The sequence below is a fragment of the Marmota monax genome, unplaced genomic scaffold (assembly GCF_021218885.2).
Source record: "Marmota monax isolate L192 unplaced genomic scaffold, Marmota_monax_Labrador192_F-V1.1 WCK01_AAM20220418_F8-fsc00127, whole genome shotgun sequence".
NCBI lineage: Eukaryota > Metazoa > Chordata > Mammalia > Rodentia > Sciuridae > Marmota > Marmota monax.
Genome location: NW_026692894.1, coordinates 4,748,007 through 4,772,724, shown reverse-complemented (window position 1 = coordinate 4,772,724; position 24,718 = coordinate 4,748,007). Strand labels below are relative to the sequence as shown.

General features: G+C 41.4%; 2 protein-coding genes across 3 annotated transcripts in view; both read left to right on the top strand.

Moving 5' to 3' along the window:
- The window catches only part of Rnf8 (ring finger protein 8), a 52,418-nt gene extending 32,880 nt beyond the window's left edge, over positions 1-19,538 (top strand). The window contains exons 5-8 of one of the 2 annotated variants that reach the window (XM_046450646.2): positions 7,755-7,844; positions 11,263-11,370; positions 13,523-13,727; positions 19,057-19,538. In XM_046450646.2, the coding sequence (XP_046306602.1) occupies positions 7,755-7,844; positions 11,263-11,370; positions 13,523-13,727; positions 19,057-19,073 (420 nt within the window). In that variant the 3' untranslated portion in view covers positions 19,074-19,538. Of the gene's footprint in view, positions 1-7,754; positions 7,877-11,262; positions 11,371-13,522; positions 13,728-19,056 lie in introns of those variants that run through there. The other variant, XR_006852983.2, reaches the window with a different exon arrangement.
- LOC124096696 (small ribosomal subunit protein eS25-like) lies at positions 9,012-9,522 on the top strand. The gene has a single exon (XM_046450647.2). It carries the CDS (start codon positions 9,085-9,087, stop codon positions 9,505-9,507), a length of 423 nt encoding a protein of 140 aa, XP_046306603.1. The 5' UTR covers positions 9,012-9,084; the 3' UTR covers positions 9,508-9,522.
- Positions 19,539-24,718: the final 5,180 nt, after the last annotated feature.

The following is a 24,718-nucleotide window of genomic DNA, read 5'->3' as shown; positions in this document are numbered from 1 at the left end:
TTCTGTTACTTGGGGCTGCATGATTATACTAGCAAACACCAAGCCTACATGTGTATGTTAGGAATATCTGTAGGCCTTAAACTAAAAACTACTCTGGCAGTTCTTTTTGATAGTTTCTTTTGATAGTAATCAGGCATTCCTGCCTAAGAATCTCTTTTGTAGCCTCCAGTCATACTTATTCTTGGGGGCTAACACAAGGTGTATACCTTAAGTTACATTTAATTATTATTATTATTATTTAAAATGCCCAATAATAACGGTGTTTGGGTTTTAACTGTCTTTGCTAAGTGTTTAAGATGAAGCAAATTGACTTTTGTTTCTATCTATTGTTAACAGCTGAGTTTCTATGGGAGTCCTGGGGGAACTTTACAGCAGCTTCTCGTTTCTGCTAGTGCCGTTTGCACTAGGATGGGTCCAGGTCTTGCTTGACCATGTGGCTTCTCTTGGAAGCATCAGGGATCTCTCCCTTCTCCAATGACCCTCCTCTTCATAGCAAATGCACAGATTGGCTTTCTGTTCTTCAGTGGTCTCATTAATCTCCCTGATCGGGAGGTTATGTGGCCCAGAGTTGCAAAGCTCTTGAGAGAAGTTCCCTGTTTCCTGGATTCAGACTGACTCAGAGGGCAAGAGCCAAATATTGGTTTTCTTGGCCCTTTTAATTTAACTTTAATTCTAAATCTTAAACATTCAGCAAATCAATTTCAACAGTCTTATATTAAGAGCACTGGGCTTTAATGTCTATCTCTCTATCCTGTAGGTGATAACTTATTATCTTAAATTAACCCAGGTTGTGTGTTCTTAAAGCAGTACCTCTGCAAAATATTAACAGGCAATCTTTAGACCATTTATAAGAAAACTACAAAACAAAACAAACAAGAGTAAAAACATATTTAGTTCGTGAAATAGCTACCTTGAACTTTGGCAGAGTTATACATTATATCCCCTGATTGAGATCCTAGTAATCTTGACAAAAGCCAGCTTTTGGACACAACTTTAAATATACTGAAATCTGGCCTACTTCTTTCGTAGAGTCATTCTCACATGTAATAAGATGGGACACAGAGCCTATTTCAGGTAAGGCGGGGCTCTTCATAATTCTTAAGTATTAAGTGCTCTAGTTCTGAAGCTGATCTTTGTTTTTTAAACATCATTTTACAAAGTTTACATAAATTGTTGCTCAAGTTCACATGAATATTAGGTAACAATATAATATCACATCTAAAACATGAATTAAAGAAAGGCTGAAACCTTTTAACCTTTTGTAGAAAAGTAGCAATGTATTTTTGTGTTTTACAGTATTAACTGTTACATAGATCAGGCTCTCATTAACTTAAAAATAGATTTAAATTGTACCTCAGTGTAAAAAGTAACATAAAACTTTACATATCTTATTGATAACAGGTCCAGTTATAGAACATCAAATGACATAAATAAATCTCCAATATGTTTTTCTTTTAAGCCTAAAATTACCATACAACTTTACAACACCAGTTGATAAAATGCTCTTTTAAAGCTTCTACCTTACAGACTTGTATACCTGGAAGATATGAACACATTAATAGCACAATAATTACATTGATTTTTTTTTTTTACCATACAATTTATTTTTATTTTTTTTTTAGTCATACATAACAACAATGTGTTTTGACATACATATAATACATACTTGGAATGTACAGACATCAATCATAATGTCTATTCTATTCTGCTGCCCTTCCTATCCCCCCTACTCCTCCCCTCCTCTCCCATCCTTTCTCTCTATCCACACTTTTTTTTCTTTTTCTCATCACAACATCATATATGTATTCTGTATAACAATGAGGTTCTCTTTCCATCTTCCGTGCAACTCCCCTTCTCCCTCTTTTTCCCTCTCACCTCTCTTCCCTATTTAGTGGTAGTCTTCTTCTCATGCTCTTCCTCCCTATCCCATTTTGAGTCACCCCCCTTATATCAGAGAAGACATTCAGCATTTGTGTTTTAGGGATTGGCTAACTTCATTTAGCATAATCTGCTCTAATGACATCCGTTTGCCTGCAAATGCCATGATCTTGTTATTTTTTAGTGCTGAGTAATATTCCATTGTGTATAAATGCCACATTTTTTTTAATCTATTCATCTATTGAAGGGCATCTAGGTTAGTTCCACATTCTAGCTATTGTGAATTGTACTGCTATAAACATTGATGTGGCTGTGTCCCTGTAGTATGCTCTTTTTAGGTCTTTTGGGTATAGTCCGAGAAGGGGAATAGCTGGGTCAAATGGTGGTTCCATTCCCAATTTTCCAAGGAATCTCCATACTGCTTTCCAAATTGGCTGCACCAATTTGAGTCCCACCAGCAATGTATGAGTGTACCTTTTTCCCAGCACCCTCACCAGCACTTATTGTTGTTTGACTTCATAATGGCTGCCATTCTTATTGGAGTGAGATGGTATCTTAGAGTAGTTTTGATTTGCATTTCTCTGATTACTAGAGATGGTGAGCATTTTTTCATGCATCTGTTGATTGATTGTATATCCTCTTCTGAAAAGTTTCTGTTCAAGTCCTTGGCCCATTTGTTGATTGGGTTATTTGCTTTTTTGTTGTTTAACTTTTTGAGTTCTTTGTATACTCTATAGATTAGAGCTCTATCTGATGTTTGAGGGGTAAAAACTTGTTCCCAGGATGTAGGCTCCCTATTCACCTCACATTATTTCTCTTGCTGAAAAAAACTTTTTAGTTTGAATTCGTCCCATTTGTTGATTCTTGGCTTTAACTCTTGTGCTATAGGTGTCTTATTAAGAAATTTGGGGCCTGCCCCCATGTGGTGAAGATTAGGGCCAACTTTATCTTCTATTAGATGCAGAGTCTCTGGTCTGATTCCTAGCTCCTTGATCCATTTTGAGTTGACTTTTGCGCATGGTGAGAGAAAGGGAATCAATTTCATTTTGTTGCATATAGATTTCCAGTTCTCCCAGCACCATTTGTTGAAGATGCTATCCTTTCTCCATTGCATGTTTTTAGCATCTTTGTCTAATATGAGGTAGTTGTAATTTTGTGGATTTGTCTCTGTGCCCTCTATTCTGTACCATTGGTCTACCTGCCTATTTTGGTACCAGTACCATGCTGTTTTTGTTACTGTTGCTTTACAGTATAGTTTAAAATTTGGAATTGCAATACCACCAATTTCACTCTTCCTGCTTAGAATTACTTTAGCTATTCTGGGTCTCTTATTTTTCCAGATGAATTTCATGATTGCTTTTTCTATTTCTGCAAGGAATGTCATTGGGATTTTGATGGGAATTGCTTTGAATCTGTAAAGTGCTTTTGGTAATATGGCCATCTTAATAATATTAATTCTACCAATCCATGAGCAAGGTAAATCCTTCCATCTTCTAAGGTCTTCTTCTATTTCTTTTTTCAGGGTTCTGTAGTTTTCATTGTATAGATCTTTCACCTCTTTTGTTAGGTTGATTCCCAGGTATTTTTTTTTTTTTTTGAGGATATTGTGAATGGAGAGTTGTCCTCATTTCCATTTCAGAGAATTTGTCACTGATATACAGGAATGCCTTTGATTTATTGGTATTGATTTTATATTCTGCCCCTTTGCTGAATTTATTTACTAGTTCTAGAAGTTTCTTGGTTGAACTTTCTGGGTCTGCTAGGTATAGGATCATGTCATCGGCAAATAGTGCTGATTTAAGTTCTTCTTTTCCTATATTTATGCCTTTAATTTCTTTCGTCTGTCTAATTGCTCTAGCTAGTGTTTCAAAAACTATGTTGAATAGAAGTGGTGAGAGAGAGCATCCCTGTCTTGTTCCAGATTTTAAAGGGAACGCCTTCAATTTTTCTCCAGTTAGAATGATGCTGGCCTGAGGCTTAGCGTATATAGCTTTTACCATGTTGAGATAATTTCCTGTTATCCCTAATTTTTCTAGAGTTTTGAACATAAAGGGATGCTGTATTTTGTCGAATGCTTTTTCAGTATCTATCGAGATGATCATATGGTTCTTATCTTTAAGTCTATTGATGTGATGAATTACATTTATTGATTTCCATATATTGAACCAGCCTTGCATCCCAGGGATGAATCCCACTTGGTCATGGTGCACGATCTTTTTTGTATCCGATTTGCCAGAATTTTATTGAGAATTTTTGCATGTATATTCATTAGGGATATTGGTCTGAAGTTTTCTTTCTTTGATGTGTCTTTGTTCTGGTTTTGGAATCAGGGTGATGTTGGCCTTACAGAATGAATTTGGAAGTACTCCCTCTTTTTCTATCTCCTGAAATAGATTGAAGAGTATTGGTATTAGTTCTTCTTTAAAGTTCTTGTAAAACTCTGCCGTATATCCGTCTGGTCCTGGGCTTTTCTTGCTTGGAAGTCTTTTGATGGCTTCTATTTCCTCACTTGATATTGGTCTGTTTAGGTTGTTTATATCATCCTGACTCAATCTGGGTGGCTCATATGCCTTAAGGAATTTATCGATGCCTTCACTATCCTCTATTTTATTAGAGTATAGGGTTTCAAAATAATTTTTAATTATCTTCTGTGTTTCTGAAGTGTCTGTTTTGATGTTGCCTTTTTCATCCCGTAAGCTAGTAATTTGCGTTCTCTCTCTTCTTCTCTTTGTTAGTGTGGCTAGTGGTCTATCAATCTTATTTATTTTTTCAAAGATTCAACTTTTAGTTTTGTCAATTTTTTCGATTGTTTCTTTTGTTTCGATTTCATTGATTTCAGCTCTGATTTTAATTATTTCTTGCCTTCTACTGTATTTGCTGCTGATTTGTTCTTCTTTTTCTAAGGCTTCAAGGTGTAGTGTGAGGTCATTTATTTGTTGGCTTTTCCTTCTTTTAAGGAATGAACTCCATGAAATGAATTTTCTTCTTAGTACTGCTTTCATAGTGTCCCAGAGATTTCGATATGTTGTGTCTGAGTTTTCATTTACCTCTAAGAATTTTTTAATTTCCTCTTTGATGTCTTCTGTAACCCTTTGTTCATTCAGTAGCATATTGTTTATTCTCCTTGTGATGTAGGATTTTTTCTTTCTTATTTTATTATTGATTTCCAATTTCATTCCATTATGATCAGATAAAATGCATGGTAGTATCTCTACTCCTTTGTATTTGCTAAGATTTGCCCTGTGACATAATATATGGTCTATTTTTGAGAAGGATCCATGTGCTGCTGAGAAGAAAGTGTATCTGCTTGATGTTGGGTGGTATATTCTGTATATGTCAATTAAGTCTAAGTTATTAATTGTATTATTGAGCTCTAGGGTTTCTTTATTCAACTTTTGTTTGGAAGATCTGTCCAGTGGTGAGAGAGGTGTGTTAAAATCTCCCATGATTATTGTGTTGTGGTCTATTTGACTCTTGAACTTGAGAAGAGTTTGTTTGAACGTAGCTGCACCATTGTTTGGGGCATATATATTAATGATCGTTAAGTCTTGTTGGTGTATTGATGTTTTTATATTAACCAAGTTTAGCTTTTAAAGACATAACACAATTTTCTAAAATAACAGTTCTTGTTTAATCAGCTGTTTAATTCCTTTAAGATTACTTACTTTAGAAACAAGAAACAAAACTTAATAAAACAAAATGTTATGAGAAATCTTTGTCCTTTTAACATATGACTGATTGTAAAGACAAACTTACACAGACCTTTTTTATCACTTACTTAAACCTATATAGCCAACATACACAGACCTGCTTTATCACTTACTTAAACCCTCTTATTTACTTAATCACATAGACTCTCTTATCCAGAAACACATTTTCCTTCTATTAAAATCCATACCTAGAACCTTCTAATTTCCCTTTTCCATCTTTTAGCCTCCTTTTCTGTTCACATTTTAAAACAATCCTTGTAAATTTCTGAATTTAGGCAGATTATTTCATAGACATCAACATTTTATTAGTTTTTTTTTTTTTTTTTGGACACCTAGAAAAACTTGTAAGCTTAATTTTAAAAACATCTTTATTTTCATCTGTTTACCCAATTTAAATTGAACCGTTTAAATCACGTGAATCAAAGATATTTGGATCCATTTTTTTTAATTTTCATGAGTGCTCTATATATCTGCCAATTTTCATAAAGACATCATTATTTTTATCTGTTACAGCACATAACACTAGTGTGCACACATAACACAATAGTAAAGGCCTTGTAGCTTTTCGCAGGGGAAATCTCCACTGCAATGTTTAAAGACTCCACAGTTGATATCAACACATTATTGCCCATGTCTTAAAGGGCCAGAAACAGATACAGATAGAGAGAAAGGAGCTCCAGACTACAGCTGACAGACAGGAACTTTTAAAACAGACCAGATAAGAGAAAAATCTCCCCAAGTTTCTAACTCCCATTTAATTATGACTCCTACACCAGTGGCACCATAGATGTCCACACTAGTGGACCAGATGTTCTCACAGAGGGGCAACCAGAAGTGTAAAATCAAGGGTCTCAGTGTGGCGGTTTTACTGCATTCAGTGTCTCCCCCCCCCCTTTTTTTTTTAAGTAGACAGAGATGGAGCAATCTTTACAGTGCAGAGAAGGAAGGAGGGAGTTCCCCGAAGCAAAAGGGGCTTCGGCAACTGCTGGGAGTCCCTTAGTCCCTCCTTTTACTTACAGGATTAGCTCCTCTGGTTAGGTCCAATCCCAGGCACGCTGCATATCTCCTAACTTTCCAGTAGTCAGCTGTCAAAAAGTTAATCCTCCGCATGCAGTTGCTTGAAGTGCTAGGCCTTCCCAGGAAAGCAGAGCGAGGGTTCCTCTAGAGTCCCCTTTGGGGTGCCAAAATTTGTGACTGGAAGTTCGGTTCCTGTCCTTGAAGCCAATTAATGCCAATTTAATAATGAGGACAGAGTTTTGAGAAAAAGAAAAAGGGAGATATCAAAGTTCTTAGATCCCCAGAAGGCATTTCCCTCTGCAGTGGGTGCACTCAAGCCAACTACGGGAAGAAAAGAAAACATTGCTTCCCTAATCCCACTTAACAAAGGGGAGTAAAGTTTATCAAAGTTTTTTAAAACACAGCTCAAAGGGGTGTAAAGGGTGAGAACAGAAAAGCTGGCAGTTCTATTGACTTTTGGTCCCTTTCAGGGAAGCAGGAGAAGCATACCAGGGACATTTTCAGGCTAAAATTTATCTAAAGTTACCTCCACACATCTAAGGCAGATCGGAACTTGGGACACTGCATCTGTCCAAAGTAAAACAATGCCATCACACTTAACAGAGACATAGACAAAAAGACACAGATTCCCTTTTCAGATTGTTGACAAAAACGAAAGTGGGGTGCTGGCCCTAAGCCAACTGGGGCCTTCCCCTCAGACATACAGATTGGGGGAGTATCCCCCTCAGATTGGGTCTGACAACCTCAGATTGGGGGATTAGTTCCCTGCTGGGTAGCCTCATAGTACTTACACACTGGTTTTCCAGAATCATATAAGTGACCCTTTAATAAGATGCACATTCATGGGCCCCAGACCAGAGGTACAGAATCACACTTCCTGGAAGGCCGTGTTAAGTTTTTCAAGTTGGTTTGGTTGGCCACTGAGGCTGGGTTAATGGAGAGAAACTTGATAGCTTCCTTCCCTACCGGCCCCTTTGTATGAAAAAAGCAGCAGGTAGATGGGATACTCTGAATGAAAGAAGATATTTTGAAATTGTTAATTCATTGATTTCTGAATATATATATATATATATATATATATATAGTCAGAGACTATAAGGGGGGGAAACAGGTGTGTAGCTTATCTATGTATCTATTATGTTTCTACAGCATCGAGCTCTAATGGAAGAGTTAAATCGCAGTAAGAAGGATTTTGAAACAATCATTCAAGCTAAGAACAAAGAATTGGAGCAGACCAAGGTACTGGAAAGAAGATGGAGGTTTAGAATTTGGTTAGTACATGCAACTCAGCATTTTCAACAGTGCAAGGGTTGCTATGGTGAATGAGAGAGATTGTGGCTGCTCCGAGCCTCGGGGGAAATAATCTGTAAAATTATTCAGGCCTGTAGAGGACTCTGCTTGCAAGACAACATCTAATTCTTTCTCTTGTTTAGAAGCTAAGTGCTGGGAATGAGGTACTTGCACCCTGCATTCTAGTCCTTTCTGAATGATGGGTGCTCCTTCAGGGTATGGTGAATGCAGACTAAGGAGTATTGTAATCAAAATTAAAAAATAGTTCATCTTGATGCATTTATGCAATTCCTTCCCTCAGTGAATCGGTAGAACTCTTAAATTGGGTTATATTGGTTACCATGGCCAGTAATAAAAGTGAGCAAAGGGGCCTGAGTATAAAAACATGGTAGGGATTGCTGAGGACTGTGGTACTCGCCTTCCACACAAACTGATGAGTCAGCTCTTTGCTCAGTCATTTGTTCTGTCCAGAAATGCAGGTTGGTGTTGTCATATATTTGTTTTTTTCCACAGGAGATGGAAATCCAGATGTTTGTATAAAAGTACCCCAGTTTTCAAACATTGGCCACAAATATTTTTTGTTTTTATTTATTTTGTTTTATTTATTTATTTATTTATTGTTGGTACTGGTAATTGAACCCAGAGGTGCTTTGCCACTGAACTACATCCCCAGTCTTTTTTATTTTTTAATTTGAGCCAGGGTCTTGCTAAATTGTGAGAGTTTCACTAAGTTGCTGAGACTGGCCTTGAACTTGCAATCCTCCTACCTCAGCCTCTCAAGTTGCTGGGGTTATAGGCATGTCTCATCATGTCTGGCACAGTTTTAAATTTTTTAACTGATGCATAAAACCATAGAAATTGTACATATTTAAAAGGTTCTACATGACGTTTCAATACACATATAAGTTTAGGGTTTTTATACGTGCTTTTTAATACCATGAAGACCAAGCTAAACAAGTCTGCAGGATAGATCCAGTCCACAGGTTACCCAGTTTAAAACCTTGAAATGAATACCTGACTGCATCCCTTCCTACTCCACATACAGACCTGAAGCTGAGTGCAGAAGAAAGAGACTCTTTTTTCTTCAGTTGACTTGATATCCGTGTCCTGTATTCAAATCACCTAGTACCCTTTTTGTGCGACATCTTGACGAGGCTCCAGTGGCTGTTGCTGCTCTCCAAGCTTAGCGATGCCGCCCAAGGATGACAAGAAGAAGAAAGACGCCGGAAAGTCGGCTAAGAAAGACAAGGACCCAGTGAACAAATCTGGGGGCAAAGCCAAAAAGAAGAAGTGGTCCAAAGGCAAAGTTCGGGACAAGCCCAACAATCTAGTCTTGTTTGACAAAGCTACTTATGACAAACTCTGTAAGGAAGTTCCCAACTATAAGCTTATTACCCCAGCTGTGGTCTCTGAGAGACTGAAGATTCGAGGTTCCCTGGCCAGGGCAGCCCTTCAGGAGCTCCTCAGTAAAGGACTTATCAAACTGGTTTCAAAGCATAGAGCTCAAGTAATTTATACCAGAAATACCAAGGGTGGAGATGCCCCAGCTGCTGGTGAAGATGCAGGAACAGGTCCAATCAACTGTACATTTGAAACAACAAAACTTTATTAAAACAAACAAACAAACAAATCACCTAGTACCTTCTTCCCCAACCTCCAAAAAACCACCATATCTTTTTTTTTTTCTTTATTGTGGTGCTGGGGATTAAACCCAGGACCTTGTGCATGCTAGGCAAACACTCTACCACTGAACTACATCCCCCAATCCCTGTGCTCTTAAGTTTTTAGGGAACTTTATTCTAGTTAGAAATGGGTCCAGAATCTCTTCACTTCCTTAAGTAACCTGACAGTCTTTGCTTTGATTGGAAGAGAAAATAAAAGATGAAAAAAGAACCAGTTACTCAAATATACTCCAAATGGCTTTTTCTTTCCTCCCCAGGGGCTCTTGTTGCTTTTGTTTGAGGGGATGAGTTAACTGTCTTAAATGTATCAAAAGAGCATGCCTAGAGCTGGGCATGGTGGTGCACACCTGTAATCCAAGTGGCTTGGGAGGTTGAGGCAGGAGAATCATGAGTTCAAAACTAGCCTCAGCAAAAGTGAGGTGCTAAGCAACTCAGGGAGCCCCTGTCTCTAAATAAAATACAAAATAGGGCTGGGAATGTGACTCAGTGGTTGAGTGCCCCTGAGTCCAATCCCTGGTTACCCCCCCCAAAAAAAAAAAAAAAAAAGTAAAAGAGCCTGCCTAGGATCCTCCCCAAAATGTATGTCCATAGGCAGCCTGACTTCTTGGAAAAAGCACAGGGAAATTATCCTTGAGACCTCTACAGGTGTGGGGAGTGGCAAGCATCATAGAGCTTGGAGCCTGAAAGTATTTTAGGAGGCTATCTCTCCTGCCTTCTGCCTTCAGGGAATATAGATATTATCCTTATATTATAGAAGAAGTTACTACAAAAAACACAAGGAACCTTATAACTAATTGAAACTTCCTGCCTCTCTGGATTGGTCTTCATAACTCTTTTTTGTCCAGTGAGTTTTTTGTTGTTGGGATGTTTTTATATATTACCTCTGAATTGCAACTTGGTATACTTCAGTATTGCTACCTTCACTTTTTTGATGAGTTAATTTTGGGGAATGAGACAAGCTATCATGCAGATACTGAAAAAGAAAATAGTGTTTTAGTCCACTCAGGCTGCTATAATAAAATACCATAAACTGGATAGCTTGTAAACAACAGAAATGTATTTTTCATGTTCTACAGGCTGAGAAGTCCAAGACCAAGGTTCTTGACCAATCTGCCAGATTCAGTGTGTGGGGAAGGTCTACTTTCGGGTTAACAGATGATATCTTCTTTGCATGGTAGAAAAGGAGAACACATTTCCTTGAACCTCTTTTATAAGACGGCTAATCCCATTCATGAGAGCAGAGGCTTCATGACCTAGTTCCCTCCCAAAGATTCTAGTTCTTAATACCATCACATAGGGGATAGGTTTCAACATGTGAATTTTGGAGAGATATAGACAATTTAGGAAAAAATTTATTTATATGTGGTGCTGAGAATCAAACCCAGTGCTTCATACATGCTAGGCAAGTGGGGTACCACTGAGCTACAAACCCAGCCCCAAGACATTTAGACCATAGCAAATAGGAGAGGAAAGAAAGGAAGTTAGTTACCGCTCTGTATTAGAAAGCAATTCTTGAGAAACAGTAACTCATAGGAAAGAGTTTTATTCTCATGTGGCTGCACCAGAATGAATTTTAATTTAGACTCCTCTTGAGTCCTACTTTAGTCAATGAACCTTGCCCCATGTCCTGTTATACATTCTTGTCAGTTTTTCCAAATGACAGATGGTATTGTGTATCTTTGCAGGAAGAAAAGGAGAAGGTGCAAGCACAGAAGGAGGAAGTGCTTAGCCACATGAATGACGTGCTAGAGAATGAGCTCCAGTGTATTATTTGTTCAGAATACTTCGTCGAGGTAACGATGAGCTGTGGCTCACCCCTTCCCATCCCTCCAGCCCTGAGTGGAACATGAACTATGCAGCCTCCTTCTGCTAAAGGGAAACATTTTGAAGAGATTTTTTTTCTCTCAGCAATTTATAACTGTTTGATTGCAAAGTGACATCTAGAGATGGCCGCTTACTTGATTTTGTAGTTGTCTTTCCCTTCACTAACCTTTTTTGTATTTATCCTTGAATATTTATTATTATAGTTAACGCTTTTAGCAGAAATAAAGCCTTATCTCTTTGTGGTGAGGGAGGGGAAAACAGGGCCACATTACAATTTCAAACAGGACACAGCTGCTCAATAAAGCTTGCTTGGGCTGGAGCTAGAGCTCAGTGGTAAAGTGCTTGCTTTGCATGCGTGAGGCACTAGGTTCGATCCTCAGCACCACATAAAAATAAAGATATTGTGTGTTCACCTACAACTAAAAAAAAATATTAAAAAAATAATAAAGCTTGCTTTACTCCGAATGAGCACAATGCTAAGAGTAGGCTTGTAATGCCACCTTTTTTTTTTTTTTTTAGTTGTATTTGGACACAATACCTTTAATTTCATTCATTTATTTTTATGTGGTGCTGAGGATCGAACCCAGGGCCCCGCGCATGCTAGGCAAGCGCTCTATCGCTGAGCCACAATCCCAGCCTATAATGCCACCTTTTAAACAAGGTGATAAATGTCTTTGATGTGTGGTCACTTTGGGAATTCAGGGGCTAAAGTGAATACACTTCAGGACTCTGAAGCTCCTTTTGAAAATGAAATCTCACTCTCCAAGGCTATAATTTGTTCTGTCATATTTTTGCACCATCTCTTTCTGGTTTCATAAATTTCTACCATTTGTGACCAGTTCCTGTTAGACTACAAATGTCGTAGTCAGGTTGTTAAATGCCACTTCTTTTTAGACTAGTATAGAGTGGTACTCACCTGAATCCCAATGACCCAGGAGACTGAAGTGGGAGGTTTGCAGGTTTGAGGCCAGCCTCAGTAATTTAGCAGGACCCTTAGCAATTTAGAGAGACCCTATCTTAAAATAAAAAAGGCTGGGGGTATAGCTCAGTGGTAAAGCATCCCTAGCTTCAATTCCCAGTACCAAAATAAATAAAGAGGAAACCCATATGTACACTGCTTTATTTTCCCAGGCAGTCTTTGCAGAGGTAGGATCTATCAGCTTCCTGAAAATATCTCTCCTGAGGAAACCAGTTTCTTTAGTCTGGATCCACTTTGACTCCAGGTCATAATTTTCCCCACACTTTCTAGTTAGATGATTCCCTACTTTGGGGAAACTCAGTGTTATATTGACAGGGCTTATGGACACCAGTAGAGGAAGAGGAAAGGGAGGTTGGAATGGGTGATGTGTCAGCCAACCTGGAGCATCTTCAGAGTCAGAGGAAAGACAAATAACTTGGCTTGGTTTGTATTTACACCACATTGCCTGACTTACTCTTCTGATCATTTCCTCCTGCCTCTTTCTCTTTTTTGCCATGTTTGGGATCGACTCAGGGCCTGGGCACGGTAGGCAGATGTTTTACCACTGAATCATATTTTTAGCCCCACTGGTCACCTTTGGGGTACTTTTTTTTTTTTGTACCTGGGATTGAACCCAGGGGTGCTTAACCACTGAGACACATCCCCAGCCTCCCCTCCTTTTATTAAATTTAGAGACAGGGTCTCACAGAGTTGCTGAGTCTAGCTTTGAACTCTGCCTCCTGAGTTGCTGGGATTACAGCAAGACATGATTTTGTTTTTTAAAAGGGAATTAATAATGTATTTGAATCAAAGCATTCACATACCTTCTACTTATGTCCAGTGATATCTGTTTGCGAGTGGCTGATCTTTCTGGCAGTGGTGGAACTTGGTTTGTGGAACAAAACAGGCAAATCAGCCTACATGAGACCTGAATATGTGACCTTGATCGAGTCTAGGACCTTAACTGAGTTTATGGCCTTTGAAAAAGGAGGAAATTAATTGTCTAATAAGAAGTTTAAAATTTTCCATCACCAAGGATGATTCTAATACCCTTTGTAAGCCTTCCAGATGGAACAGTAGCCCACTTTCTTTTTGGCCTTGGAAACTAGCTTTGAGAAAGTAAGCATAACAAGTATGATTCGTATCTTCCCATTCCATCGTAGGCGGTCACCTTGAACTGTGCCCACAGTTTCTGCTCCTACTGTATCAATGAATGGATGAAGCGGAAGATAGAATGCCCCATTTGTCGGAAGGACATTGAGTCCAAAACTCACTCCCTGGTTCTGGACAATTGCATTAATAAGATGGTGGATAATCTGAGCTCAGAAGTGAAAGAACGACGAATTGTCCTCATTAGGGAACGAAAAGGTGAGTGGTTCTGAGAATCCCTGTCCCTCAACAGAGGACCGATTTACTTCTTAACGCCAACAGGTGGTTGTTATTGTTGAAGAAGAGAGAGCGCTAGGTAGATTATTCTTGAACTAAGGACAAGGTAGAAGAAATGCAAAAGAATAAAGGAAGTTCAGATAATTATGTAAGAAAGAATTAAGGCAGAAGTAACCTCTGTTGTTTGAACATTGGAGAAGTGGAAAACTTAGGTAATTGTAGCTTGGTGGTGAAATTAGAGAAAAAGAGATCTGATTAGAAAACAGATCATTTGCTGCACTGGAGGTGCTGTTGCTCGGTACAGTTGAGTTGCGTCCAGGGGTTGCAAAATCCTTGAGTTGTGTGGACAGTTTCAAGTAGAATGTGTGTAAGTCACAGATTCACAGCTTGAAGAATGCCCGAAGAAAACACGTACTGGACTTATCCATAAGAGCCACAGCTTAATTAGACAAATTGGATATAAGGTTAAGCTAAAGAGATATAAATATAATCCTGCTGCATGTGATGGCACACACTTGTAATCCCAGCAACTCAGAAGGTTGAGACAGAAAGATTGCAACTCAGCAGGACCTTGGCTCAAAAATATAAAACGGGGCCAGGGTTGTGGCTCAGTGATAGAGCCTTTGCCTAGTATGCATAAGGCACTGGGTTCGATCCCTGGCACCACATAAAAAAACAAAAACAGGGCTGGGGTTGTGGTGTGCGCCACTGCACCCGGCTCACTCATTCTTTAGGACCAGTGTTTCCCACTGATACCTGTGTGCTTTTGCTATTTGATCCCCCCCCAGGTTTTTATCTCCAAGGTCCATGTGATTTTCCCTTGCTCTTCCTTCTTGCTTCCTATCCCCCAGTCCCCTAGAGCACTCACCTAGTATGTGTGAGGCACTGGGTTCGATCCTCAGCACTACATAAGAATAAATAAATTAAATAAAGGTATTATGTCCAACTACAATTTAAATTTTTAAAAAATATATAAATAAACTGCTGAGGGAATAGCACAGTGGCAAAGTGCCCCTGGATTAAATCCCTAGTACCAAAGGAATAAAAAAGATACAAATATAATCCTGCAGTTAATCTGGGGATCCAGCAAGTATCACAGTCAGAGGGAGTTTGGATAAAGAGTCGGGGAAGGGATGAGTAAGTTTCCTGAATGAACTATGCTTCTGTAGTGAATAGCTGCTCATTTCATTGATGTCGCCACACTTGGAGCCTGTTGTTAAGGGCTGCAGAGAGCCTCTGTGCTTGAGACTTGCAGGACTTTGGCTCAAGAATGTCTAGGCTCCAAACACAAGGATTGCTTATTGAATAAGGATCCATTGTGCATTAAAATAGCATAGATGTGATTATCATGTTCAGTCCCTTAAATAGTCCAGCACTACCTCTTGGGACAGCTTCAGAGCCAAAGTGCTGTGATGTCAATTGGCTCCCTGTAATAGGCCCACCAGAGCCTGGGAGCTCACTGCCCTTACACCTACCACCTGGCCATTTGAACTCCATGGTCATGAGATTCTTGGTTGTACTTTTCTTTAAGTCTGGAGAAGCTGGAAGATCTTAGAGGCCAAACTGCTAAGAATAGAAGCTTCCGGTCACTGCTTTCTTTTCTCTAGCCCTTCAACAGATGTTAGCCATTTTGAGTCAGGCCAAGAATCTGACCCTGATTTTCAAGCACTTATGGTATGAAATTAGCCTTGGTTGGTTAGCCAGAGTAGATCCCAGAAGGCTCAGCACAGAGCTGAGGACTGTGAGTGTACCTGAGCTATGTGTGCCCGAGGAAGATATTCTGACCTGTGGAGGTTGGGGTGAACTTCATTCATTCTTGTTTTTTTGGTGGGGGCGTTTATCAGGGATTGAACTCAGGAGCACTCAACCATTAAGCCACACCCCTAGCCCTATTTTGTATTTTATTTAGAGACAGGGTCTCACTGAGTTGCTTAGCACCTCGCTTTTGCTGAGGCTGGCTTTGAACTTACTATCCTGCCTCAGCCTCCCAAACTGCTGGAATTATAGGCGTGCGCCACTGCACCCGGCTCGTTCATTCTTTAGAACCAGTGTTTCCCACTGGTTTTTGATTCCCCCCCAGGTTTTTATCTCCAAGGTCCACGTGATTTTCCCTTGCTATTCCTTTTTTTGCTTCCTATCCCCCACAGGACCACTGTGTTAGACATCAGGATAAAGAGATAATAAGGCCTCATCTCAAGCCTCACAGCACTCACTGGTGGAGGAGATAAAAGCCATAGACAGCGCAGTGAATTCCACAGCAAAAAGTGCTGTGAAAATTCAGAGGAGGGGCCACATAATTGGCCTGGGCAGGTGGAGGTCTAAGAAGCTCCACAGAGGATATGACTTTTGAACTGAGCCTTAAAGGTTCCCTAGGGGATTTGTTTTCCAATCAGAGGAAACTGCACAAGCAAAACACAGAGGCATGAGAAAGGGGTGACCTGTCTCCCACCCCTGCCTCGTGTGTCCATATGAGACAGTATTTACATGGTGCTAGTCTTACAGGACAGCCAAGACTTAGGAAGTATCTGCTCAGGCCAGAAAAGTACTTTCTTTTTTCTTCCCTCTTTTCCATGCCCTGGGAATCCAAATTTAATTAGAATTAGGTCATGACCTTTGACATATGAAGTATACTGGTTGTTGCCTAGGTGGGGACACCCATGTGCATTCTTGGCTTGGCCTGCTGCCTAAGTTCCTTCTCACAGTCCAAGCACAGTAGATGACTTCATGAAGCACTGGAAAGGGAAAGAAGAACCCCATATTCTATGTCCACCTCTGTTTCCCTTACACAGTTCATTATGCAAAGAAAGTACCAAATCCCGCTTTTCTCTCCAGAGGTTACCTCTTGCCCTTTCTGGTAACCGTAGGGGCTACACAGGAAACAGAAACAGCCTCTCCTATTGCATGCGCTTGCTGAGAACAGTTCTGGCAACCATCTCAGTTTCTGTAGTTATCACAGTGAATGCAGCTTTGAGGTTTTCTCTAGAGATAGAAGTTTCTAAAACCTTATTTAGGGAAAGATGTGCCAAAGGCAGCTTCACGGGGCTGCAGTATGGGGTTTAGACAAAATTCTCAGTTCAAATACCAATCCTCCTTGCATGTTCTAGGGCCAGTTGAAAGCTGGTTTAATCCTTTGTGCATGGGAATTTTTAAAAAGGATCAAATTTAGGATCTAGAAACTCGATTGGCAAATGTTTGGTGATATTAGTTCTTACTTTGTGGCAGGACCCTGGGCGGGGTTGCTCTCACCCATGGACTGCCCGGGCTGACAGCCTGTGCTTCGGTTTCACAGCCCCTTCTGCCTTGACACCAAAATGTTGGTTTGAGGTTACTGGTTAGAGTACACTGCGGCCTTTGTGAACTACAGAGTGAACCACACCCTTTATGACTCTGAGACAGAGGCTCTTCCAGAGTTGGAGATTTCTGGAAAGATGCACCTGGCCCACAGCTCTGTCCAGGTTGCTGGATGTTAAGAGGAGAGTGGTCCAAACATGGGACAGGAGCAGCTGGCAGAGTCAGACTCTGAAGTATCTTCCTGATCTTGCCCATCCTCCTTTGCTGACATGTTCAGGGAGTGACAGCAATATGGTTATCTGGCAAACTGTACCCACCCAGAGAGAGTACTTGTTAATAGGGCCTTTTAACTTATCTAGTCCTGTTCTGAGGGAATCCAGAATTATATGCATGAAGTATTACTGCCTGCCTTGTATAGGACCACACTCACCCAAGAGAAAATGGCTCTCATGCACGCACTGAAATAGTGTATAACACTACTCTAGGAAGTTTTGATTTTTAAAAATGTATCATGGGATAGAAAATGAATGATCTTGTTACTCAAAGGTTTTATTTTTCTAATACCACCCCCCCTTTCCCTCTCTGTTCTTTTGTCTACTATTATCCTTTTCTTGTCATCAAAATGGGATCATCCTCTGTTTAGCTTCCTCCCCTCGTCACCCATAACTGACATCTAGGTATGCAGTGTGATATGGAAAGGGTGTCACAGGAATGTCCTCCCGGTGCTTAGTGGAGGGCAGCTGTGACATTAATTGGACCATGTGAAACAGCAGCCAGAGAGTCCTAGGACTTCAGGTTCCTTGTTGAGGTGTACTCCTTGTGATTCCAGAGCCATCCTTCCATAAGGAGGCCAGGTTCCCTGACTTTTGTGCTCAGTGGAGAGGGTCTTTTTCCTTTCACCAAAAGCTACCACTTCCCTGCTAGTCCCTAGAAAAGCTTCCACAGCTCAGGAGAGTGGCTTTCCTGGATACTGTTAACCCTCCTTCATTGAACCCTAAATGCATAGACAGTTGAATTTAAAAAAAAATATATTTTTGGTTCTAATTAGTTATACATGACAACGGAATGCATTTCAATTCATTGTACAATAATGGAGCACAACTTTTCATTTCTCTGGTTGTACACGATATAGAGTCACACCAGATGTGCAGTCATACATGTACCTGGGGTAATGATGTTCGTCTCATTTCACCACCTGTCCTGCCCCCAGTCCCCCTCCCCTTACCTCCCTCTCTTTGGCCCAATCAAAGTTCCTCCATTCTCCCCACAGTGCCCTGCCCCCCTTATGGATCAGCATCCACGTATCAGAGAGAGCATTTGGCCTTTGGTTTTTTGGGATTGGCTTAGTTCGCTTAGCATGATATTCTCCAGCTCCATCCATTTACCTGCAAATGCCATGATTTTATTCTCCTTTTATACACTCAGTAATATTCCATTGTGTATAGTTACCACAGTTTTTTTTTTATCCAGTCATCTATTGAAGGGCATCTAGGTTGGCTCCACAGTTTAATATTGTGAATTGTGCAGCTATAAACATCGAAGTGGCTGTAGACAGTTGAATTTGAGGGAACTGTGCCTGGCTAGAGTAGAGAGGTCAAGGGCTGACCTTGACTGCCTGCCCCCTCACCTTTAAATAAGCCCTGCGGAGGCCAGTGCAGGAGAGGGGAGTCTGGTTGTGGGGAGCCCCAGTGAGTGAGTGCAGTTTTCTTGAAGGTGAAGCCTGGGACAGGGGATATGGCTCAAGCGGTAGCCCTCTCGCCTGACATGCGCGGGGCACTGGGTTTGATCCTCAATACCACATTAAAAAAAAAAAAAAAAAGGTGAAGCCTGGAACCTGCTGGCCCAGAGGGACCCTGTTGCTGCCACGGCAGTAACTTCAGTCCTCAGCCCCTCTTGCCGCTGGTCACTGGCTTTGAGCAGAGGGTGACATGATCCGACTTGTGTTTTTCCTTCCTTCTGCCTGCTGTGGGAGGAGGGAGAGAACGCGGGCTCCTCCTTATTTCTTTTTTTCTTTCCCAAGCAAAGAGATTGTCCTGAAGACCAGCCTGAAGGACATTTGAAAGACTTCAAGGCGATGGGAGCTCGGGATGTTCCTGAGGAATGTCTCTGGGTGTGACTCGGGCCACTCTGGAGGTCATCTGAGAAGCCACGTGGGACAGAGACTGAGTTAGGAAGCCCTGTGTCACCCGCCTCCGTGATGGCCAGCTCTGCTGCCATCGTCTTCTGAAGCACTACCAGGACTCACAGCACCAAGTGCTTCAGGGTACTTAACAGACTGCTTCACTACATGTTGGATGGGTTATTTAAGTTCTGTTTTTTGTTTTTGTTTTTTTAATTTGTTGTTGTTGTTTTTGATACCTCAGAAGCACTCAGTTGATGTTCGTTTTGGACAGTTGGGTGTACCTCATGCCGCCCCTAAAGGCAGCCTGTTTTTGACAGTCTAGTTTCTCTCTTCTTTGTGAAAACAAGATGTCATTTCTTGGAAATAAAATGTAAAACCTATCGGTTGCTCAGCTGAGCTTTGGCGTATTTACCTTCCTTCCCTTCCAGCTCCCAGAGAGTCTCACGAGTAAACACTGGCAGCTCATAGATCACAACCAAGAAAGTGACTGTAGCAGATGATAGACTTCAAGTGAATTTCAGCCTGAGAAGCCAAGCCCAAGACCCTGGCCACGTGAGGGGGCCTCTGTCCTGTCCTGTTTTCATTTCAGAGTCTGGTTACTACTTAACTTGTTTTCAGGTCCTTGCCTTCAGCTGGTGTTCTGAAGACATTTCCATGTCTGTTTTCCCAATGTCATGAGCTCAGGGGCAGGGATCTTTCTTTCTTTCTTTTTTTTTTGTTTTGTTTTGTTTTAGTACTTTTACTTGTGCGTTTTTCCTCATCTTTTAAAAATTAAAAAGTGTCTCCTTTCTGCTTCCCCCATTTTGTGTGTGGGGTATTTGGTTTTTGGTTTTGGTTTTTGTTTTTGGTAGTTGGGATTGAACCCAGGGATGCTTTACCACTGAGCTACATCCCCAGTTATTTTTATTTTTTTCTTTTGAATCAGGGTCCCACTAACTTGCAATCCTCCTGCTTCAGCCTCCTGAGTAGCTGGGATTACACTTGTATACCACCACACCTGGTCCACCTCCCCTTTTTAAACAGAAGAAAAAAAAGGAAAAAACCCCATAGTTTTAATGTTTGGGAGAGAGACGCTTAGGACAGATTGTGGTGTCCTTGGTTACTTGTGATGAAAATGAAGGAAAAACACAGGAAGTTGAAGAGTAGTCATTTGAAGGTAAGGGCCCTCTAGTAGAATTGTGAAACTACTTGTGTCATCAAATGGTTTGCTTCCCTCTCACTTTTTACTGTCTAAGAACCTTTCTATTTTGTTTTTTATACAACATGTATTTTCATAAAATGTTGAAAAACGACTGACTTGGCAACTTTTTAGGAATGGTGGGAGTGCTTTATTGAATATACCATGAAATTCTGATTCTGGAGTCTCTGGTCTTCTTATCCATCTTTCTGCCCAGAATGACTGTCTGAAATGCTGGTACAGGGCTGGGAATGTGGCTTAGGGGTAGAGCAGGTGTTTGCCTAGCATGCCTGAGACCTTGGGTTTGTTCCCACACTGAAAGAAGTAAGAAAGGAAACCAAAAGAAAGAATACTGGTAGAGCCAAAGAGGAAATAAGGTTAAACATAGAAAAATTGCATATAAAGTATTTATTATGAACATATCATAAGAATTTAAAAAAAAAAAAAAAAGAACAGAAGGAGAAGATTGTTCCCTTCTTCATGTAGGGACTTCTTATTTCTCTGCACGTGTTTGATTGACATGATTGCATGGCTGCGTATTAGTTTTTTTCTTTTCTGTTTTAAGTTCACATATTCTCATTGGTTTTTAAGAGGACATATATCACATTTTCTGAATAGGTAATATGGTTTCATCATTTGAAATTAAAAAGGACAAGAGGACACAGAGTGAAAAACTTCTTACTCTTATCCCCAGTGGCCCTCTCCTCCCTAGAGGCAACAAGTATTACAGTTTCTCCTGTACCCTTCCAGGGACCTTCTCTGAATAAACAGGTAACACGTGCATGGTATTTGCCCTTCTTTTACACAGAGGATAAACTCTGTAGTATTCTGTACTTTGCTTTTCTTTCAGATATAGCTGGCCAGTAGTTCCATGTCAGTACATAAAGGATTTGCTCTTTGTTACTGCTACCTATTATTTCATTCTATATTTGCCCCATGATTTACTTTTCCAGCCTGTATTTTACTTTTTTGTATGTGTGCTGGGAACCCATTTCCATTCCTCATGCAGGGTATGCTCTGTCATTGAGCTGACCTCCAGCTCTCCAGTCTATTTCTGATGAAAGTCTGGTTGCTTTTACTGTTAAAACATTGCTACAGTGGACACCCGTGCACATCCATCATTAGAGAAAAGACCCTTTAAAAATACTGTGACTTAGAGCTGGAATTGTGGCTCAGTGGTAGAGCGCTCGCCTAGCACGGGCGGGACCCAAATTTGATTCTCAGCACCACACAAAATAAATAAAGGCATTGTGTTGTGTCCATCTACAAAAAAGAGTCAGTCTGTCTCTCTCTCTCTCTCTCTTCTCTCTCTCTCTCTCTCTCTTTAAATACTGTGACTTGAACCTGAAGGTCATCTGCAGAGACTGACCTCATAAACGGACCAATCCCAATTTGCAGCTACTCCTTTCAGGATGCCCCGTCGCTCTCAAGTGTGCCATGCTTTATTAAAAACAACAACAAGCCAGGCGCCGTGGTGAACACCTGTAATCCCAGCAGCTCAGAGGCTGAGACAGAAGAATTGTGAGTTCAAAGCCAGCCTCAGCAATTGCAATTGCAAGGTGCTAAGCAACCCAGTGAGACCCTATCTCTAAATAAAATACAAAATAGGGCTGGAGATGTGACTCAGTGGTTGAGTGCCTCTGAATTCAATCCCTGATACCCAAAACAACAAACCTCTCAAAGACATATTACTACTAATAATAATACATAAAAACTTAAAATGTAAAAGCCAGACCAGCTGGTTTGCATCCCAGTCCTGCTGTTTATAACTGTGTGACCTCAAGCAAGTTACCTAAGCTCTCTGAAGCCTTGATTTCTTCATCTCTAAATGTATTTCCATCTCTAAAGTATAGCAAAGTGAGGCCTAAATAATTACATCCCAGTTATTGCATTACTCCTAAACAAGTAAGAATATTCTGTGTTTAAAAGACACAAACCAAAAATTAACCCAAACTAGCATTTTTTTTCCTCTGAACTACAGAGTGTTCTTTTCCTGGAGACATATCTGATAATAAGTGTCATCCGCATTTTGCTTGCCTAGAAAAATTCATGGTAACTTTTTTGCCTTGCAGCACCAAACTACTGCAGTGTAGCTGAGGCCCCTGCTGTGCGTTCTGCCTTTAATTAAAGGCATAGTCACTACAGCAGGGCTTGGAGACCCTGGGCGGAGAGGGTTTCATTAAGCAGATGCACACAGCCAGCTTCTATGAGGGGCTCTGCAGTGAGTGGCAGGTGTCCCATAGCCATCTGGTCACGTTAGCCTAGAAAGGGCTCATTCTACCTCTTGGCTCGCTTTGTCCCAACCATCAGACTGTGCCAGGTGGGGACTTTGCCCTTTGCAGGTTGGTGGCTTGACACCTGTCGTCTGTTTCTCTGATTGGAAGCTGCTGTTTTCATGGGAAGACCTAAATTCCCTCATTACCTCGGAGACTTGTCTCTTTACTGCTCTTTCCTCCTCTGTGAGTGACCGACCAGGCAGTCACCACGACCACAGGGGTGCCAAGGAGTGCCAAGGAGTGAGGGGCAGCTCCCTTCAGCTGCCTGTGTATTTCTTGCATCCTTTGTAAGCTGGAGTCTCTCTACCCCACATCTGAGGATCACCTGGCAACCTGGGGTGCCCCAGGTGTGTTTATCTGACACACATCCCACCTGGTCTCTGATGAATCCTACGATCGGCTCTATTTGACATAGAAATTAAGAGAGGGGGGAATATTTTTTCATTTTCCTCAAACTCCAGGCAGCAGAGTCTGCGGCGATGCTGAAGCCCGGCTCATGTCCAAAGCTGTCATTTCTCACCGGAGGGGCCTGTGCAGCCCAAACCTCTTCAGTCCTCTCCTTTGACTTCCCCTTGGGATGTAGGGACCAGTCCTGAGAGTTCAGGCTCTCCTGGGCTTCTGCCTCTCTCTAGCCAGGGTCCTTCAAGGGCACCTCTGTGGCAAATCTGGGCCCTCAGCACTGCACATCGCGGTCGGTGCAGGCAGACACCTAGGGGACTTATGAGGAAGGCTCAGGTGACCCTGCGATGTCCTGGAGCTAGCAGCTACCCTCAACTCAAAGGTCATGATGTGGGGCTTGAGGGCCAACCTTGCGAATCTACCTAGTCACATGATTTGTTTCCAAATGTGCAGCCCTTACCAGTAGCAGTGGCGCATGCCTGTAATTCCAGTGGCACGGTAGGGGCTGAGGCAGGAGAATCACAAGTTCAAAGCCAGCCTCAGCAACTTAGCGAGGCCTTAAGAAACTTAGGGAGACCCTGTCTCGAGATAAAAATAAGGGCTGGGGATATGGCTCAGTGGTAAAGCATCCCCAGTACCAAAACCAAAAATTCCCTACCCTTGTGGCCCAGATCCTGAAGTTCTAGAATGTGAAATAGAGTTCCCCTTTATCTCCCCTTCAGATGCCCAAATGTGAAGGGACAGGACTGCTCGCTTTCCCTTTCCCTTCTACAGTTATCCAGGCCCTTCTTAGAAGCCCTTAGGTTTTGAACCCCTGCTGGAGGGGAAGAGTTCTCATCATACATTTGTTCCCCAGATATTTACTGAACACTACTACATGTTAGGCACTGTGCTAGATACTAGGATTACAGCATTGAAGAAGATGGACACACTCGCTGAACTTGTCCTCTGGGGAATACATATAAATGCATTTTTAGGTGGGATAGTCCTGAGAGCCAAAAAAGCACGGAACCTGGAGCATGTGACATCTAAGCTGAGACCCCAAGAATGCTAGAGATCAGCAGAGTACAGCTGCAAAGAGGGTAGGACTAGGGAGGGGACAAGGAACATCTGGGTGGAGAGAGGTGGGAAGGCTTGGAGGTGAGGGAGAGCGAGCATGTGGCCTCTGATGGAATGAAGGTAAGGCGTTCTACGTAGCAGGATGGTACAGTGCAGTGAGAGGAGGGGTCAGTTAGTAAGAGCACAGTGACATTTGTTGACCATTGCTAGCGCATGAGTGAACTCATGCCAACCCTGTTAGTAATCCATTTTACAGATGAGAAAATCGAGTGAGAGTTGGATTTTATCCAAAGTACAGATAGAGGTCACTGAAGGTCATAATAGGGAGCAGTGGCATTTTTCTGTGTTTTTGGAAGCTCACTCTGTGCCATGTGGAGGGTGGGTTAGAGGGAAGGACAAGAGGAACTAGGGACACATCAGGCAATTGCAGTAATCCGTTCAAGAGGTTAGGTGGCCTGAAATAAGGCAGTGGCAGTGGCGGTGGAGAGGGGTGGAAGATTTCAGATACTCAGCAGATTCTTTGAGGACAGTTTATGATTGGATTTGGGGGTAAGTGAGAGCCTGAAGTTAGGGGTGGCATGGGTTTCTGCCTTGGTCAACAGTCTTGGTGATAGTGTCCACTGACCTAACACAGGAAGAGGAAAAGGGG

Excerpts from the sequence above, each read along its gene's own strand:
- LOC124096696 (XM_046450647.2), top strand. The coding sequence starts at position 9,085 with ATGCCGCCCAAGGATGACAAGAAGAAGAAAGACGCCGGAAAGTCGGCT.